Source organism: Scardinius erythrophthalmus (assembly GCF_964197995.2).
Source record: "Scardinius erythrophthalmus genome assembly, chromosome: 15".
Lineage (NCBI taxonomy): Eukaryota > Metazoa > Chordata > Actinopteri > Cypriniformes > Leuciscidae > Scardinius > Scardinius erythrophthalmus.
Window position 1 is genome coordinate 18,641,194 of NC_138235.1, and position 20,217 is coordinate 18,661,410.

The 20,217-nt window shown below is 37.5% G+C and overlaps 1 protein-coding gene across 2 annotated transcripts in view; it reads left to right on the top strand.

The window, feature by feature from the left end:
• The window catches only part of foxp1a (forkhead box P1a), a 40,407-nt gene that overhangs the window by 14,532 nt on the left and 5,658 nt on the right, over positions 1-20,217 (top strand). The window contains exons 2-8 of one of the 2 annotated variants that reach the window (XM_081387605.1): positions 2,059-2,210; positions 5,552-5,638; positions 11,601-11,738; positions 13,480-13,569; positions 13,862-13,988; positions 14,784-14,949; positions 18,753-18,857. In XM_081387605.1, coding sequence (XP_081243731.1) covers positions 2,073-2,210; positions 5,552-5,638; positions 11,601-11,738; positions 13,480-13,569; positions 13,862-13,988; positions 14,784-14,949; positions 18,753-18,857 — 851 coding nt within the window. In that variant the 5' untranslated portion in view covers positions 2,059-2,072. Of the gene's footprint in view, positions 1-2,058; positions 2,211-5,551; positions 5,639-6,131; positions 6,275-11,600; positions 11,739-13,479; positions 13,570-13,861; positions 13,989-14,783; positions 14,950-18,752; positions 18,858-20,217 lie in introns of those variants that run through there. The other variant, XM_081387606.1, reaches the window with a different exon arrangement.

The window sequence follows — 20,217 nt, forward strand, 5'->3', positions numbered from 1 at the left end:
TTACATAAGGCCCTCCCTGTGTATTATGGCACCTGCCAGATCTGCAGATCGTACCACCTGGTTAATGTTAAATTGCTCCAGAAGGAAGATGTGTTTGTTAATAAACACCAAACCCAGGGCCCCAGTGTTTACTGTAGTCATGGTGGCAATCAGTTATTTAACAAATATCGGCCCCTGCTTGTGTGGGAGAGTGTTTAACTATGTACGAACCAGAGAAAATGCGCAACCTGCCAAAGCAGAGCTATATGAAGCGCTTGGGGTTGAAAGAAATGAGTTTCTTTATGAAGTTATGATCTGTATTCTTATAACTTCAGCTTTCGTATGACTAGTTCACCTTTAAACAAGTGGACTGGGCTGGTTTCTCGCCATCATGAGGATTGGATAAAAAGAGAACCTTTAGCGAATCATTGTTTTTTCAACCGTATGTAGCCCACGCAGTTGCATTGTCTTAAATGGTTATTTTTAAGCTTCGTGGAAGGCAGGCAGACAGGTTGTACCAATAGTCATAAGAACCTGTCCCTTGCAGTTGTGTTTGCTGAAAAAGTAATACTTTTAACTTTTCGTTTTTCAACAATAGTGTTTTGAATTGATTACTTTTTTATTCAAATTATATGTACCAGTACAATATGCTGGTTGATTAATCGCAATTGATCTCAATGTCAATATTTTCCCTCAAAGACAAAAAAAAAAGAGATTATTCAAAGGTAAAAAGTGACTTTAGAAAACGTTATATTGTCAATATATATTTTATGATTTATATTCACTATTATTACTTTTATTTTATATATATAGAGCTGATGGACATCGTGCTGCGTTGTCATGGGAACATCCCAGGTGAAAATAATTAGGAAATTACATTGTCTTTCGTTGCTCCCTTCGTCAAGTGTGTTCCAAATGGCTACATAATGTACACAAGTGCCCTGGTCCCTCCAAAGTCCCCACTTCAAGGGCTCTGCCCATCGAAGGGAGTAGGGCATAGGGATGCTCACGAGCAATAAGCACGTCCCAGGCGAGTGCGTCACTTATTGGTGTCCCCTGGAAACATTTCCGTTGTGGTCAGTGCTATTTGCAGCGTGTTTCTGTATTTGGTTGTGAACTCTTGCAGCGTGTTGTGAAACTGATGAAGATGTTTTCTTAATTTGTTGGTGTTTTTCTGTTTGCATGTTTTCTTCAGTTGCCGCGCATTGAGCTCTCTCGGCCACCAGAAAAATCACATTAAGATACGCACACAGGAATCGTAGTTTTAGAACAAGTTTGAATCGATTTTCTACTCCCAACCCTAGTCATGTGGCACAGTTAATTGCGTTATCATAATTGATCACAATAATTAACCCAGCCCTAGTCACTAAACTAACATCAGCATCTCTGATGTTGAAAGTGAAGTACAGTTAAAACTCAAGCCTTTCTCTTTGCTGATTGTATCAGGCTGAGAAGAATGTTGTCTTTGTTCGTGTCAGTTTTTTGTAAACACACTTGATGAGATCAGGCTGTTTCACACAGATGTTTGTCGACTTTAAGGAGAAAGTTGCAGGATATTGATCGTCAAGGTCAAAACAGATATTTTTTCTGATTTCAGTCCTTCAAAAGGCCCCTTACCAAAGACAAGGTGCATATAAGAAAAGGTTTCCTTTTCATTTCCATTCTGCTCATATAGTCCTATGATGTCTTTCTGATCTTGCTTCAATGCTAACTTTTTTATCTTTAACTATGACATGGTTATTTCTTCTAGTAAAAGCTTAATTCAGTCTCAGCAGCACAATATAAGATTCGCCTTAGTGAGCAATTGTCAGTTATTTGCGTTAACATGTAGGCATCAAATGCTTCATTCTCAGAACTCTTTGTTTATAATGCATTATTATATTTGTGAACAGTACAAACACAAATGTTTGTGTTTCGATGTCAGCTCTGCTGGCAAAGTGCATGTTTTGTCATGATCTAGTCTGTAGGCTTATGTGGGGGGAGAAGGAAATAAAATAAAGGAAAAGGCTTTCCAAAGCATATGTCAGAAGAAATTTGTTTTGCTGGCAGCTGTCTTATTTTTCTCCTCCTGTATTTAAGGTTGTCGTATCGACATGCAGGAGTCCAAGACCGATCAAACAACCAATAGCAGTCCAATTGGGCAGGAAGGTCAGAGCTCAGAGAGCGAGAAGAGGGTAACCAGAGAAACGTCTTCATCCCCATCATCCACAGCCCAGACACTTCAAACACAAGTAAGGACCTAAAGCTAACTGAAAATACATTAGCTCATTAGCTACAAGTTTCTTTTGTGACTTGGAACTAGAGCTAGGTACACATTTTCGGATTATTTATAAATGACATTTGAACAGTTTAATATGAATCCCTTATTTTGTAGTGCTCCTCTCGTCCTGTAGATCTTTTCCAGTCTGCAATGCAGACTGTGCTTCTAGTAACGCTTCTGGTGCCGTTTTTTTGCACTCATTCTAAGCGTTGTGACTGTTCATACTTGAGATAAATTGTCCTTGCAGGTCATGTTAACTCTGGTATCTTTTCAATTCCCTGTGTGCTCCTCAACTGAAGTTTATTGTGAATAGCGCTGTATAGTACAGGTTCATCAAGCCAGTGTAACCAATTGATACTTAATTTAATAATAAAGCTAATATGTTAAATAATATTGCAATAATACTGTGGGACATGGACACGTGACCTTCCACTTTTAGCATGTGATTCATACAACTAAACCACCTAAACAGTTTTTGAAGAGGAGACATGCTGTCATCTCCTTTTCTGTATTTTTGTGTTTTATTTACCTAGTATTTTAAAGGGATAGTTCGCTCAAAAAGCACAATTGTGTCATTTACTCAACCTCATGCCATTCCAAACCCATAAGACTTTCGTTCATCTTAAGAGAACACAAGATCATTTTAATATTCTCTTTTTTTGTTCATCCATTGAAAGTCCATCCATCAAAATGTTCAAGCCTCAAAAAAGTAAAATAAAAAAAATCGATATACTGTAAATCGAGCAGAATAATTCAACTGCGTCTGAAATCGCATAGCTACTAAATTTGAACTATTTTTTTATATACTATGAACATGGGTAGCATGAATGAAATTTGGACATACTACATTTGCCATGTTGTTACTGTCACGTGACCTACCAGAGTCAGTTGTGTCGCTTCGATGCCATTCTCCTGTAGTCTCATGGAATAGTAAAGTGTCCATCAAATGCGCTGTTCGGAATAGTAGTAGGGCATCCGGGGACTTTTCGCCGGCTATGTATTCGGACATACTACTCTTTCAGCGTACTGTTTTTTGCATGCTATATACTAGGGAAGTATTGGATTTCGGCTGCAGCTCAAGTCTTCTGTAGAGACACAATCACTTTATATGAACAGATTTCATTTAGGCTTTTATTCACATATAAACATTGATCAACATGCATACATGGAGCACATCAAATAAATAAAGCTATAGTGATAAAAATGGTTTAAAGTGTAATATTTTTGATTACATAGTTCAATGGATGATATCAGAGAATATCAAAAGTAACTTCATGTGTGTTCAGGCTATATTTTGATAACATGACATAGTGGTACTTCATCTGACAGGAAAATCCCTTATGGAATTTAGCGATTTTGATTTCTGCTTATTGATTCTGATTCTTATCGATTCCCAGTTTTGATTCCAGTATGGTAAAAAAAAATTAAGTCAAACATTTAGATATCAAGTATTAGATATTGAGTATTTGATAACAAAAACAAAATTTTGGGGTGCACTTGCTCCTTTTAAACTACGCAAATAAAGTCACAATGCACCTTATGCACTGTCATAAGGCACAAATGAATCGATATTGAATCAAAATTGTAATTGAGCCGGAAACTAATTGTGAAATCTGTGCCGATACCAAGCCCTACATGAGACTGACATGTTGAAAACGTTCCAGGAAATGCTTTCTCAAAGTAATGAAGTTTTTATAGGTATGTCAACATTTGTTACACAATAGCTTTGTTGCTTGTTAGAAAAATTGAGCAATTCTGTGACACACCCGTGTTAAATCGTTTAAATCATTGACGTGTCTTATGTGAATCGGAGGCTCAGTGCTTTCAGTTCTGTCTTTCAAAAATAGTCATTGTCATTAAAATCGTACATGCATTTATCTCTACGTATGTGTGTGCGCAAAGTGGATGTGCACATGATGAAATTGTGACAACAGTGACTAATTGCAGCAGATTCATGCTGAGAGCACCCACACATCTCTTCAGTGCCCCATGTTCAGATTCCAGATGTATGATGTCACCTCTGGAGTATAGGCCAGACAGCTGTGGGTTCAGGGCACCGTCCTGTGTTTAAACAATGAGAGAAGGCTCTAAAAAGCTCCTGTAAATGCTTTCCCATGTTGTTTTCATCTCCCAAAGATTACTGTGTCATGATCTGTCTGCTTTCCCTTTTCTTTTCACACTCGTCTATTGAAGTCTCCCATATCCGTTTGCTCATCTCTCCACCCTTCTTTTTGTGAAGGGGAGTTCCACAGGGCCAGATGTTTGACCCTACAGAGGTGTAAGAGGTCAGATCCGAGAGGACGGTCCCACCGCTGTGGATATTGTTCGCGTTCGTTATTTGCATATCTCTTTCCTTGATTTCTATCTAGAGGGCCTCACAATGGAAAATAAGACAAAAGCAACAGAGAGTGAGAGAGACATCCTTTCATCAACTTTTGGAGACCTCTCATTGCTTTGGCACAGCTGATGTATTTACTTTGTTACTGTTTCCTGACAACTGTTTTTTCCATTTCAGAAGGCGTATTATGTTCTGGTTTAAATAAAAGAGCTGGTTTAGATTGTCTCATGCAAAGAATTATGCTAATGTTTTTACAAATGTTACCATGTGATAGTCTTCAGAGGAATGTATGATGGGATCCAATCACCAAGGGACTGCTGCGGCTGTTAATAGTCAAAGGTTGAATCCTCTGCACTTTGTGCAATGCGCGCAGTGTGTGACTGTTATAGGCGGATGTTCACAGGTTATTATAAAATAAAAAATATTGTGCAATCATCACTTCATTTTTTGCTGTGAGGGCTTGTCAAGAGCGTTATGGCTGTGGTCCACGTGCAACAATAAACCGTCATTTTATCGCTTGGATATTTCCAGTGGAGCTCTCCTTAAAGGTATAGTTTACCTAAAAATTTAAATTCTCTCATCATTTGCTCACCGACCATCACGTCATTCCAAACACGTATGGCTTTCCATACATTTTTGGTTAATGCATATACCACGTGCATATATGGTTTAATGCATCCTTGCTGAATAAAAGTATTATATCCTCTTATATATATTATAGTTTATTATATATAACTTTTGAACAGTAGCATATATTTTGTGCTCCACAAGATGGTGAGTAAATGATGATAGAATTTAGATTTTTTGGATGAACATGCTTTTTAATAGTTAGAAGGGAAATTAACTTTCATTAAAAAACCTTAACTGCGAAATATGTTGCCTTTGCATCCATGCTTCTTGAAAACAATGTGAGTGATCCTGGGAGAGCAGAGCTGCTCAGAAACCAATCAGAAACTTGTTATTGTTTTTTTCAGGCACTACAAGTTGCTCAACAACAGCAGCAGCAGCAAGCGAGTGGTGAAAAGTCCCCCAAGAGCACGGAAAAGGAGACCGACACACAGGTAGAGCCATGCCCTCCTCCACCCGCAGCACACACACCTCCAGAGAACCTTGCTGTTTACACTATTACACAAACCGACTTGTTTATGCTGCCTTCAACAGATCATAAACAGATGGTGCAATGAAGGGTGTTTTATTATTACATATTTTTATGATGGAAGATTACACGTCCTTTTTATTGTCTTTGTAGCCTATTGTAAAACGAGTATTTTCTGTCTTGTCAGTTAACAGATAAGGCTGTACTACTGAGGAGAATTAGACAGCTGTAGAGTTTAGCCACAAACAAACACGCTATATGCCACCCAGTTCACAGCTGCCTTTATTTATTCATCATGAATGTAATGCTTATTACATGAGTCTCATGTGAATGCAAGAGGTGGAACTAGGGTTCAGATAGTCAATAGTTCAAGTCAACGTGCCACTATGACAAGTGTAAGGGGCGGGGTTACTAGCCCGAACCACATGACTGGATGGTTGCGTTAGATTTGAGATCCTAGTGAGAGTGTTATTGGAGGGGGAGGTGGGTTGGTCAGCGAGGCTGGGTAGTTGAAAGAACAGTGGGGAGGAAACTGGCACTCTGACTAGTCTTCAAGCATTCTGCGCAGCTCTCTGTTCTTACCGCCAATGGAGTTATCAAGGTCTGTGAGTATTGAGGCGAGCTTTTGCTAGTTTAGTCGGAGAGGGAAAGAGATATAATGTTTGCTTTAGTGTGTTCTGGTATTTGATTTCTGTATCTTTCAGTCTGTTTGAGTTTTGTGGGTGTTTTTCAGGCTGTTTATTACCACTGTGCTTTTATAGAAAACTTTTATTGCATTTTCCTTAACCAATTTGATTTTTAAAATCTCTAAATTACTGCAATTCTCTGTAATTTTCTGTATGCTCACTTTTAAATTTACAGATCATGATTTCAAAAAGCAGTTTGCTGTATTAATTTGTTGATTAATTCTTAATTGAGGGGTTTTGTATCATTTAATTGCTGACATTGTAGAATAGCATTGTTTCAGAATTGTTCCTGAACTTTTATTTATTTATTTTTAGCTTTAAAGAGAGAATGGGAACTAAGTGAATGACCACTAGGGTCCATAATATCTGATCTGACATGAGGCTGAATGCTTTGAATGTTCACTGGGACCTTTTTTTTGTGACTCACTATCTTTAGGCTGTCATTTTGTTCCCTGAATTACTTCTCTTTGTCTTTTAAAGGCTATGTTCACAGAACCGTGCCTTTTTCCCCTCTTGTTTTTTTTTCCCCTTGCCTTTGCAATTTATATTTACCCAGATGCACAGTGCAGGAAAGAATGTTATTTTTACTTTGGGTGGGGAACCACACCAAAATTGTTCAAGGTATTGGAGGGGAATAACAACAGGCTCTATTTGTTTTTGGGCTGCTGAAGCCTGTTGATTTATGGCTTGTGTTTTCAGAAGCGATCGCTTGTTGACATGTATTCACTCATGGGGAGTTGGTTCTCTGACACACTGGCAAGAACAATAACAACAACAAAACAATGTTTGGACTTGTCTGTTGTCATGGAGACAACACTCATTAGTGCTTACTGTGCCCCCGAGAGAGAATATTTACATTAATATGCTGGCATGCTTACATTCTTCTTAGGCTTTAAAGTATTTCTGTGTTGAGACTCGAAGGCCTGGTATTTTTCTTTTCAGAGCTCTTTCACAAGCAAAAGCATTTTTTTTGTTTACTTTAAGTTACTTAAGTTACAGTATTTCTGGTTCAATTCTTGTTCAAAGGAACAGAATCGGTGTAGTTTCAAGTAATTTTTCAAGGAAATTCTTTGCCTGCACTGTGTGGTCACGTATACAAAAACAGCATATAGGATTGGGAACCAAGCACTGACTCCATTTGTGGTTCTTAAGGCCCTTTCACACTGGACGCGATTTTTACGCACGAATAATTCGCGCGATGGTTTTATTTTTTGATCAGCTGTTTGTGTAATGAGTGCTTTCACACCGAACGCGAATGTGCTGCGGCGAAAAAACGACTTTTTTTTTTCCGTTTCGATGTCGATTTTTTTTTTCCTTTTGCGGCGACAGAAAAGACTTCAGCCAATCATATACTACAAGGACAATGATTGTGTGGCGTAGCATTGCCAACCAACTCGGTTATCACGACTGTGAGTATGTTGTGTGATAGTTTTAGTTGTTGTATAGTCCTGTGCTGTGTAGGCTAGCAGGCTAAACTACATTTGGGATAGAAAGCTAATTGTCAAAGATAGAGATAGAGACCGTGTTTACGCGGCTCATGTGATGGGTTTTGACGCGAACTATTCGCACACGAACTATTCGCTTTTTCGTTACGTATCCGGTGTGAAAGGGCCTTAAAATGTGTATTCTTCTGTTGATGAAGCGAGAACACTATAAAACAATACTCCATGGCAGAACAAATCATAGTTCAGCTGACTTGTGAGCTTGCAATATGAAATATCACAGTAAAAATAAACTACACAAATAAACATGTCAGTTGCATGCAACAACAGTCAAAATGGAAAGCACTCATGAATCAGTTGTAGCAGTTAATGCATTAATCTGACTCGCTCACTGAACTGCAAGTCATTCATTTCAGTCATGTCCGGACCAAGAGCTGATAGGGCCTACTGTGTTGTTTTTCATGAGACTAAATCAGACTGATTACTCTTATGACAACATTTATTAAACATGTAGTAAAGATACATTCTAAAACATTTTTTAAATAAATAGCTATATACTTCAAATATATTACAAAATATTTAGTTTTAGATCAATATTTGTGTATTTTTATGACACCCTTGTGCTGTGTTAAAGTCTATAAACACCTCCTAAAAGTATTGCATTCAGTGTGCTGAAATATCAGATGAGCTCATTTAGCAAAAGGGATCTGTCATGCCACATTAAACAGCGCCAAAATGGTATTTATTGCTTGATTAAAATTGGCTAAATTTGAAAGCTGTCAGTGCTTCATATCAGAAGCAACAAAGCTTATTGTGATTTATTGGATGGGAGGCGCTACAAAGTTCTGTTCAATAATTAACTGAAAACAGCATAGACTGAAAGATCGATTCTTGGGATTCAAGATCGTTATCTGTTCTTCAAAATGAGAATGACATTTAAATAATTATTTGATACTATGCACTTATTGTGTCCATACCTGTTGTTACAATGTACTTATATTTTATTATATTAAAAATACCTGCATGTAATTACATCTGTAATTAATTTCTGTAAATACATCTATAATGACACAGTTGGTCCTTCCTTTACCCCTTAACCCACCCTTAAACCTAACCATACCACCAAACCTGTCCTTACCCGTATTCCACCTCAATAGCACCACTAGTGTTTTGTAATGCAACATCAACACAATAACTACACCGTACTTATTTTTTGATGTAAGCACATAGTAGTTAAGGACACCAATATTTTTAACCCAGCCCTAATAATAATCATTAATGGAGGCAAGGAACCAGAATCATTAAATTCCTTACAATTGCCATTCGCTGTGGCGTGTGAAGATGTTAAGCTTGGTCTGTCGTCAATGTAATATATTGTTATCATCAGACACAAAGGGCTTTTGATCACACGTGAAGCAAGTTGGAAAAGAGCAGCGTGAACATTCTGCTAAATATTATCTCTTTTTGTGTTCCATCGACGAGAAAGTCATAGGAGTATAAGGTCTAATTCTTACATTTTTGGATTAACTGTTTCTTCAATTGTCAGGATTTTGGGCCATGATCTTGAACACACACACACACACACACACACACACACACACACACACACACACACACACACACACACACACACACACACACACACACACACACACACACACACACACACACACACACACACTGTATGGGAAAGACTTGTTAGTATAACAGTCAGCTGTTATTGTTCTCCCATAGTTGCAGTATCTCAGTCCAGAAGTATGTTTATATGAAACTGAACACAGACTTCTTTACTGGAAATTTGTGTTTGTTTGTGTTTCACAGACTTAATTAAAATGCAATCTCGAGTTTTGTTTTTACAGTTGCTGTGTACCCCAGTATGTATTATTTATATGAATCCGTAAATGTGACTTTAATTATTCTGTTTATGTTTATTGTAAACATCTTAAAAGCAGAGAGAGAGAGAGAGAGTGAGAGTGTGTGTGTGTGTGTGTGTTTTGGCTTGAGATGTGGTAATTGCTAGAGGCCAAGTGATGCATGGACTAACTCATTGTGAATCCAGTGCATATACATTGAAAACACTCGCCTCTGTTGTGGGTATTTTTGTTTTTCTGTTTTCGTTGGTAGCATTTTTAATGTCAGTGTTTGAGCTGCTGTCAACAAATGAATAATGTATTTGTCTTTTTAATCTTGACTGGTTGTTTGCCTCAGTTTATGGGCAAATTAAACTGAGATAACTGAAATGAATGCTTGTGAGGGATGTTTTTTCCAATTGTAGGCACAGGGGTTCGTCCTCGCATTTTATTGAGGACTGTAAGCCTTGTTATTTTCAAAATTGTTTGTGTATTTGTTTACATGGTCTTGTTGATGTTGACCGTTGAGGCCCAGAGGACTTGGAAACTATTCCCTGAATGTCTAAACAATAAAATATACAGAAAGGTCTGGTAGAGTCTTACTCTGGTATCTCTTTTTAGCGGTTCACTTGTTTTAAAAGTGTTTACTGTCCTTGGGGAAGAGAATTGAAATTGGGTTTGTGGAAAGTCCTTTGTTCTTGGATTTCGTGATTTACTTTTTTACATCACAAGGTATGCAGCGTGATAAAATCAATCTCAACCAGGATAATAAATGTCTTCTTGACATCCTAAAGCTCATCATATTGTCTGTCAAACAATCAGTGTGTTGCTAGAAGTAGAGACCCGCGCTCCCGCAAAAATGTTACCTTCTCCCAGACTCCCACTCCCACCCACAACATTCATGTTTTGTCCCGCTCCCGCCCGCAAAAGCCGCCAGGTAAAAGTATTGATTTTTTTTCCCCAGTAAATCCATGAAAGTTAAATTAAATAGTTTCAAGTTACTCGTCACCTAGCCACAGCCTACACATCCCAGCATAAACTGAATTAATTATTATATGTTCAATAAATATTTTTTTATTAAAGCATCTACATTCACAAACCACTGTTAACTTTAACAGAAAAGCAAGCATAGGCTTTTGTATGCATGATTTTAGATACCTAAATAGTCTTTCTACAGAATCCAAATTCAATACCCACCACAAGCTATCTGATTATTTTCAGATGGACGTTAAAATGCCTTGGTATTAGTAAAAAAACCGCAGTCGTTTATGTTTTAAGAGAATATAATTGAATGTAACAAAACTTTGGATGTTTGTCAAAATAAATATTGGTTCTGTGATGATGTTAATATTAATTACTGGCAATCTTGAAGAAAAATAGACAGCCGTTCACTGCACTTGGCTGGATAATTGTATTATCTTTAAGTTATTTAAAAACAAGTATCAACTCAACATTAATCCTAACTGGAAGAAAATGCCCATCTCATTTTAATCATAGACCTGCCTCTCTGTCAAATTCTTACAGCACTGAACTAGTAATAATATATAACTAATAATTAAGACTATGGCAATTTAAGTAGTTTTTCACCACATTTGATTACTTTTTGATTTTGGTTTTTAATTTATTGATGTTTATTTGAATATTTGATACTGTTAGATCTGCAGGTACTATTTACTTTATATATTTGTGAATTGTTTATTGGATCTTTTTTATTTACAGACTGTTTAATTAGAAAAGCATTAAACTTTTTTTTATTTGATATACAGCATATGTTGTTAATTATATTAAATGCCAAGCAGCGTTTTACTTTTCGTTGTGGTATTGTCTTGAGAATCATGAAATTTCACTGGTATTGGTATTGACTACTACATTTATGGTTTTGTGATAATCCTAATACAAACTAGTGTTTGATCAATAATGACGTGGTGTGTGTGTGTGTGTGTCTGTAGGTGTCTGTATCAGTGGGGATGATAACTCCTCAGGCCATCACTCCTCAGCAGATGCAGCAGATTCTCCAGCAGCAGATCCTGAGCCCTCAGCAGCTCCAACTGTTACTGCAGCAGCAACAGGGCCTCATGTTACAGCAGGTACACACACACACACACACACACACACACACACGCATTGGGTTTTTATGTTATATGAAGACTCTCCATAGACGTAGTGATTTTTATACTGTACAAAGTTTACATTCTATCCCCTACCCCTAAACCTAACCGTCACAGAAAACTTTCTGATGTTTTACATTTTGTCTTGACAACATAGGGAATATCTAGACCACACACACACCAGTTTTTCCTATTTTTTTTTAATTTTTAATTTTTAATTTATTTACTTACTAAATTGGTTCTCAACCTTTTTTACTCAAATGCCCCCCCCCACCCCTTGTAACCGAAGAATTGTGTTTTTTATTATTAATTTTTTTACATAAACTGGGAGCTTTGATCTATTCAATTAATGTATCTATTTGATTAAATTTACTCTGTGATTCCAGAAGTTTTAAGAACTGTAAGTTTTTCAGTTAAAAACAGTATTTGAGGGTGAAAAAGGCTGTATGATTTCAGTTGATTTTTTGTTTTTTACATTATAGTTTAAATTAAACATTGTTTTACTATAATAGTACAAATGATTATGATAATTTTTATATTAATAATAAGTTGAAATACTTTATAGTCAGTCCCCTTGGAAGTTTGCTTGGGCCTCCTATACCTCTCTTCCATCAGAATGGTTCATGTTCTGGAGCCAGAGCCTGTTCTTGGGCCGGGCGAACTGAGCCTGTCGCGAACCGGCCGTGTGTTTCCACAGACTTGAGGAACGAACGCTGATGTAACGCTACTATGTGTTGTTTACCTGCCTATAATGTAACCACTCTAAAAAAAAAAACTTTCTAGTGAACCAGCAGCTCGTATAATCTGCAGGTTCTCTCATCTGTCCTTTTTTGGAGATAAACTGAAACTGAAAGCATTGATTCACTCGCTCTCTCGCACGCATCGATCTCTCTCACGTATATAGTTTTATATATTTAGATGTAAAGAGCAATGTAGTGCAACGTTATTACATTGCTCAACGAGACAGCGCCAGCATTTCTCCGCCCCACTCCCAACAGCAAGTTTTTAGGGCCGAAGTTGAACCGTTCTTTCTGGCCTGGAACCCCCTTTTCTGCAGTGGAAATGCACAAAACGGTTCGAGAACGGACAAAGACCAGGAAACCCGCACCGGAACCGTGTCGGAGGAAAAGGGGTAATAGTTGGCCCTGGCCCCCTGGTTGAGAACCACTGTGTTATTGCATTTTTACACTAAAGCGTTTGTGAAACAGTGGCCAAACAAAATGGGTTTTGCTGTGTCACATACTGATACGTGAAGAGAAGTGTGGCCAATACACTGCCAGTGAGATGTACACAAAACTGGAAGTTATCAAACACTGCTTTTACTAAACATTTACTCAATCTGCTTATGTATTTGAAAACGGATAATGTACATAATACATTGACAAAGCTAATGCAAACATAAACCAACATTGACAAAGCAAAGCTAAATTGACTACCACTTCTGTTCATCAGCCAAGCACATTCATGAGCCAATGTGATCATCTCAAAATATCCAAATTGTAGATTATTACTTGACATGGTCAGTACTCTCAGGCTGCATCTGAAGTCGCATACTTCCCTATTATATAGTAGGCGAAATACAGTATGTGACAAAAGAAGTATGTCCGAATTCACTGTACTCATAAAAGCCTCACTCTTTCACTAGTGAGTAAACTACCTTGGATTGATGTGTGACTTGTTTTCTGGTGTTAATGTTTTGTGTCCTCCCTCTGTGTCTCAGCAACAGCTTCAGGAGTTCTATAAGAAACAGCAAGAGGAACTCCACCTGCAGCTCCTGCAGCAACAACATGCTGGGAAACCCAGTAAAGAGGTAAAAACATCACAATTTAAGACCGAGGACCATCAGAGCCATGTGCTGCCCTTGTCCTCGGCAATCTCTGCCAGATTACTGTCACACAGCCTACTTTTCACTAGCCACATTTCTGTCTTTTGACGGCTTTATGCGACTGTACTGTGAGCGAGTGGGGACGCCGGCTGTGGTGTCGGCAGCTTTATCACTTGGGTGAAAGTGCCGGCTGTGCGGTGATACTATGAGTGGATGAAGACCCCAGCAGTGACTGTTCTGTGAGTGTCAAGTGTCTGTCTCTGTATCCCTCTAACAGCAGATGATGGTCCAGCAGATGGCTATACAGCAACAGTTACTCTCCGTTCAACAGCAGCACCTGCTCAACCTGCAGAGACAAGGCCTGTTGTCTGTCCCGTCGGCTCTTGCCAGTGCACTGCCTCAGGGTAACAACACCTCACTGCCACATGACATGAAACAGTGTTATGAGAATGTTTACTAGGTTCAGGAGGTCACCAAGTTGCTGCACTGTTGTTGTTAGTAGGCATTCATATCATTACATTCATTCCACTCAACTTTGTTGCATCACCAACATTTTTATCACTCATGTCCCGTCAAAGAACTTTCTATTCATAAAATAGTCCTGAATGTGTGTGTGTATATATATATATATATATATATATATATATATATATATATATATATATATACACACATACTTTTTTTTTACTTTTTTACATCTTATCGACCCCAAACTTTTGAACAGTACTGTGAATGCTGCTTTTCAGGGTTATTGTTTTCTCAGAATAGCTTTGTGAAAGGGATCCTTGATTTTTGTTTCATACATAACATATTTGTTTATTATTGTTTTATGTGATTGAACCTTTATTCAACCAGGAGAGAAACCTGAAATTATAATCTCTTTTTAAGGAATATCGTGGTCAAGATAGGCAGCACATTAAGTGTTTCATTTTTAAATGGCTTGTGTATAATTAAACAACATTAAAACAGGTCGTTTGATGGTTTAAGATGTTCTCTTGCTGAAATGTAATTTATATGAAATGAAACACAAAGATGGTTCAAAATGGGTTTAATGAGAGATTATTTTGCAGTCCAGTAATCCCATGGCTGTCAGAGGTTAATGATTGGTGCTTGGATGGATTGGAATAGACAGAGAATCGTAGATATAGAGGTCTTATTAGTTGTCTAGTGATCTAATAAAGGCAGTGTCTTACTCACAGGCCTAAATCCTGCTGAGCTTCAGCAGCTTTGGAAAGAGGCGGCAGATGCACGACAGGAGGAGAAGAGTAGAGGAGACAAATCCCCTTCTCCTCCCAAAACTCAGATCCTCAACCACCACTCCAGCACCAACGGACACCATGTGCACCGACCCAGCCGGAGAGACAGGTATTTCATCATTCATTCGTTTTTTTTTTTTTCGTTTTTTTTTTGAGACATTATTTTTTTGCATACAAGCATGTGCCATTTATTTCATCATCGTGTGTTAATATTTGCTCTTGACGCTCTCGCTCTCTCTCCAATTTCTGAGCTCAGAAGAGTAAATGAACAACGGTAAACTGAAGCACTGTGGTAGCACTGCAGGTTTACTAACTCACCAAGCTCATCCTATACGAGATTAATCAGACATGTACACAACACAAACATATTACAACTTACATCTGCACAAAAGGACACAAATGCACAAGTGATCTTGACTGTTCTAGTCAGAGTGTGTGACTTCAGTTGTTGATGCGTTCTTCCAATTTATGACATTCTGTTTTAATAGTTTTCTCATTATAATTACCTCAAGTTATAGCCAAAACGCTGCTATAACCAATCAGAAACAAAGAAAAATATACTTTTATATTTTTTTTTATGTCACACGATCATCAATATGTCGGTGAGATTTTATACTACAATGAATATATATTCAGCAAAAATGACATTTATAATGCTACAAAGATTACTATTTCCAATAAATGCTGTTCTTATGCATTTTATATTCATAAAAGAATCCTGGAAAAAAAAACTGATCATGGTTTCTGCAAAAATATTAAGCAGCGCCACTGTTTCCAACATTGATAAACGGTAGTTTCAAAGAAATGTTTCTTGAGCATCAAATCATCATATTAGAATGATTTCTGAAGCATCATGTGATACTTAAGACTGGAGTAATGATGCTGAAAATTCAGCTTTGATCACAGAAATAAATAGCATATTATAATATTTTAAAATAGAAAACCGTTCTTTAAATTGTAATATGTAATAATTTTACTGTTTTTTTTTTTATCAAATTAATGCAGCCTTTGGGTAAGTATAAGAGACTAAAAAAAAAAAAAAACGCAAAAACATAAACTTATGTTATGCTATGCTATTGTACGCTATGTCACGTTATGTTAGTGACAAAAAAAAAAATTATCTTAAAATGACCGTAATATTGTTTATTGCAATTATTTTTGGGATATTATTTTGTCCAGCAAAACTAGTTATCGTGACAGCCCTGACAGTGAGTATGTGTGAAATGTAACATTAGAATTTGATGACCAGTCAAACCAGTGGTGTTGTGAGGTTGCCCGCCCAATATGTGGTATTAGAAGTAAAGTGTTGAAAACAGTTGTCAGGTGTTTTAAGAGGCATTAGTCTTTGTGGCTGTGTGAAAGGTGTCAGTCTGCGTCAACGTGTGTCCTGCAGGCCTTTCTTCATATACACTCACGAAAACACCTTCCTCTTTGTTTTCAGAGGTCTAAACCTGTTTGTCTATATGTTCCAGGAGCTTGTTTGCTGAAAGCACTTGACTGTTGTCAATCCAAAACCTGACTGTGACTGTGAACTTTGCTTATAGAATGTATTGCTGTTTGTTGACTGGTTTGAACTTGTTTATGCATCTGGTGAACCCATTACCCAAGCAATTGGGGTTAAGAACCAGCAGCCTTCTGGTTCCCCAACCCAGAGTCTTAACCACTACACCACACTACCCCGTTAACAATAAACGCTCGGATTACAGTAGGTGCCATCGTGTCCTGGTGTTGCATTGATGTGGTCTGATATGTCAGCAGAGCCCTCTTATGGCCTGCCTGTGATTGTTTGCATGATATTGGTGGAGGGTGAGAGCTCAAGGACTGTATGGTCAGTTTCATGTGTCATGTAAACTCCTGCCCGCCAGAGAGACGCCTGCAACTAAAACCTTAAGTGCAGCCACTGGCACCAGAGAACAAACCCTTCACCCCTTCCAGAAGACCACGACATGCGGGCATTGTCTATCCATCTCTCCTTCTGGCTTACTGAGTGACATGCAAACACTCTCACGCTGATGGACTGAGGGATCAAATGTAATCAATCCTTTAAAATCTGCCCCACTCCATCTTGATCCGTTACTACTGTAGCTTTCTCTCCCGAGTGCTTTTTCCTGTGAGGCGAGTGTTTGACATTGGGCTGGGATCTCCATCTGCAAGAACAAACAGTTCATTGCGCGCGTTTGTTTTATTGTGTCTGCTTGCTGGCTTATTTGATTGTTCAGTGTTATAAGGATGGAAATAACAAAGTCTGTTTTAATTTGTCATGTGTGAGTCATCTTCCTAGTTGGGGTTGTGTTCAAGCACTGAATGAGAAAAGATGCCCGCATTAGACCTCTCTCATTTTTTTTTTTTTTTTTTGGTGTTAGGGAAGGAATCTGCTGGCAGAGACACACAGGGCTCTCTTAGGCGTGTAAAGGAGAGAGGGTCATGGTCAAAGGACACAACCTCTCTGGATCCCAAACAAATAAAGCATTCTTGACATTTTTCAAAGTTCAAAAATAAATCGTTTTCTCAAACAGTCCACTGTTTGATACAAAGTCCCAAACATGTCCTGCTACTTTCTCAGCTGGAGCTGAATTGAAGAATAGAGCTTTATGAAAACATCTGACAAAATCCTGTCTGTTACATTTCAACCCAATATACGATTTTGGATTTAAAAAAAAATGTCCATATAGAAAATACAGCATATCTATAGGGCCATTAAAGATTCTTTTCATTAGAAATGAAGCACATTTTCTACCCATATTGTTAAATTCTGCTTTTTCCTCATCGATTATTCTCATTACTTCAAAGCATTAATTTTACTGTACCACAATATTGTCCAAAAGTTTGGTGTCAGTACATTTTTTATTTTATTATAATTTTTTATAAATTGATGCATGAAATTGATCAAAAGTGACAGTAAAGACATTTATAATGTTACAAAAGGTTTCTATTCTGAACTCTACTCATCAAAGAATCTTTATGTATCATGGTTTCTACAAAAACATTAAGCAGCTAATTATGAGAAATGTTTCTAGAACATCAAAATTAGAATAATTTCTGAAGAATCATGTGACACTGAAGACTGGCGTGATGATGCTGAAAATTCAGCTTTGATCGCAGGAATAAATTACATTTTTAAATACATTCAAATTGAAAACACCTATTTTAAATTGTAATATTTCACATTATTACTGTTTTTACTGTATTTTTGATATATAATTTTTGTCATCACCGTAATGGTGTTTCATTATTATAATGGGAGTTTGGGAGTGGGCGAATTCTGAGGAAAAGTATTTGAAATCATATTCAGAATGATCTTAATTAGATAACTTGGGCATCACCAAATTACCTGACGATACATTGCGATGCACATGTCATCACAACGAAATGAATCACAATATCGTTAATGGATTGAGACTGAAACCGAGCCTGTGGCGTGAGAAAGACACTTGTCGGAGAGCATGAATTTGCAGTATCAGTTTCAATCTCTCTCTAGCAGTTTCCTTCAGCTTTTTTTTTCCATACCACATCTCCAAGAAGCATCTCTGAGCAGATAAACTACGGTTCAGAATTTATGCAAAAATGAAACCTTTGTGGCATTAACTGAAGGAAATATACACTATATATATTGATTTCCATGTAAAGGATGCTAAATAATTGTGTGAATAATAGCCCAGGCATGTTCTAGACATGCTTTGTGAGATTCACAACTTTCTGAGATCACAGATGTCCGAAATCTTGCAGATCGAGGACAAATGAAAGTGCAACAGTGTGATTATGGATGAAGCAGAGCCATGTGGTTCACAGAGTCGTTCAGTGTCACAACATACTGCACGCCAGTGACATTTTCCATTGCAAACCTGTTTTATTAACATGTACGCAGAACTCGAGCTTCAGATTCTGTATTTATTGTCTCTGTTTTTGCTTCAGTTCTCAGGAGAGTCATTCTCAGAGCGCGCATCCTCTTTATAGCCACGGCGTGTGCAAGTGGCCAGGCTGCGACGCAGTGTTCGGAGACTTCCAGTCATTCCTCAAGTGAGTCAACACTCTCATCCTCCACGTTTTATTATGCTGTTTGTCCTTGCAGATCTGTGAGGAGGAGCTGTTTGCGGCTGTAATCTAATTACCATTTCTGAGTGTGCTCGCTGCTCTTTTAATGCGTTTCTATCCCTTTTACTCTGTTTACTTGTTTCATGTTTTTTTGTCCCTTTTCCCTCCTCCCACCTCGGTTCGCTTGTATGTAAGTATGTATATACCACCCATGTGTCTTTATTTTCTTTCCGTTTCCTTCTCTCTCACTCTTTCCCCTGTGGCGGTGCAGCCGTGGGGCCCCTCAGGGTTGAGCTCAGTGCACTGATAAACAGAGTACCCATGGTGATCCTGGCCATCCCTCCCAAAACAAACAACAGGAGGATGTTTATCTGTGCCCCTTCCACTGACCCTGACCCCTGCTCCCAGTCCGAGGCCCCGCCCTGTCTATTGCCACAACACTGCCTTTGTTCCTCAGCTCGGTCACAGTTCCACCATATAAAAACATGTTTCTAATGATCACATCACTCTGAGACTCACCTCAGTATTCTGTGTCTCAGTATTCTCAGTACCTGAGAATAAGGTGTTTAGGTATTGTTTTTTTAACCTTCATGAATATGCATTCTTCAATCACAAATATTGCATGAAAATTGCATTGCTTTAATTTTCACCATGTAAAAATATCTCCCACTCTCTTCATTCAATAGCAAATGCATTACTGTAGTTTTTGGTAATATAGATTCTCAAGATAATTTCATGGATAAATGTGCTTGATATGCGATTAATTTAATTGTGAATATTTTTTACAGAAATATTTTTTTTTAAAACGAGTTGTAAAGATAGTTGTTTGAGGAAGTTGTTTGGATGAAAGCCTTGCACAGATTTTCTTTGAATACAGCACCCTCTACTTCTCAATAATAGTATTGCATCCAGAACAATCATTTTGATTAGTAATGTATGATATACAAACAAATCCTTCTTCTAAATTGATTGTTTTAATTAGTTATTCAAACTCTCATTTAGCTTGTTTGGGAGTAAAAATCTGAGGTGATCTGATTTATCATTATTGCTACATTTATAATGTCAACATGTCATACACTACGCATTCAAAAGTTTGGTGTCAGTAAGATTTTTTTTTTTTAATTAATGCTTTTAACTGACAGTAATGACAGAATCCTTAAATTGACCAGGGTTTCCACAAAAATATGAAGCAGCAGAACTGTTTTCAACATTGATAATAATCAGAAATGTTTCTTGAGCAACAAATATATTAATATATATTTTTAAATGTATATTTTTTAATTCTATTTCTGTTTTAACTGTATTTTTGATCAAATAAATGCATCTTTGGTGAGCAGAAGAGACT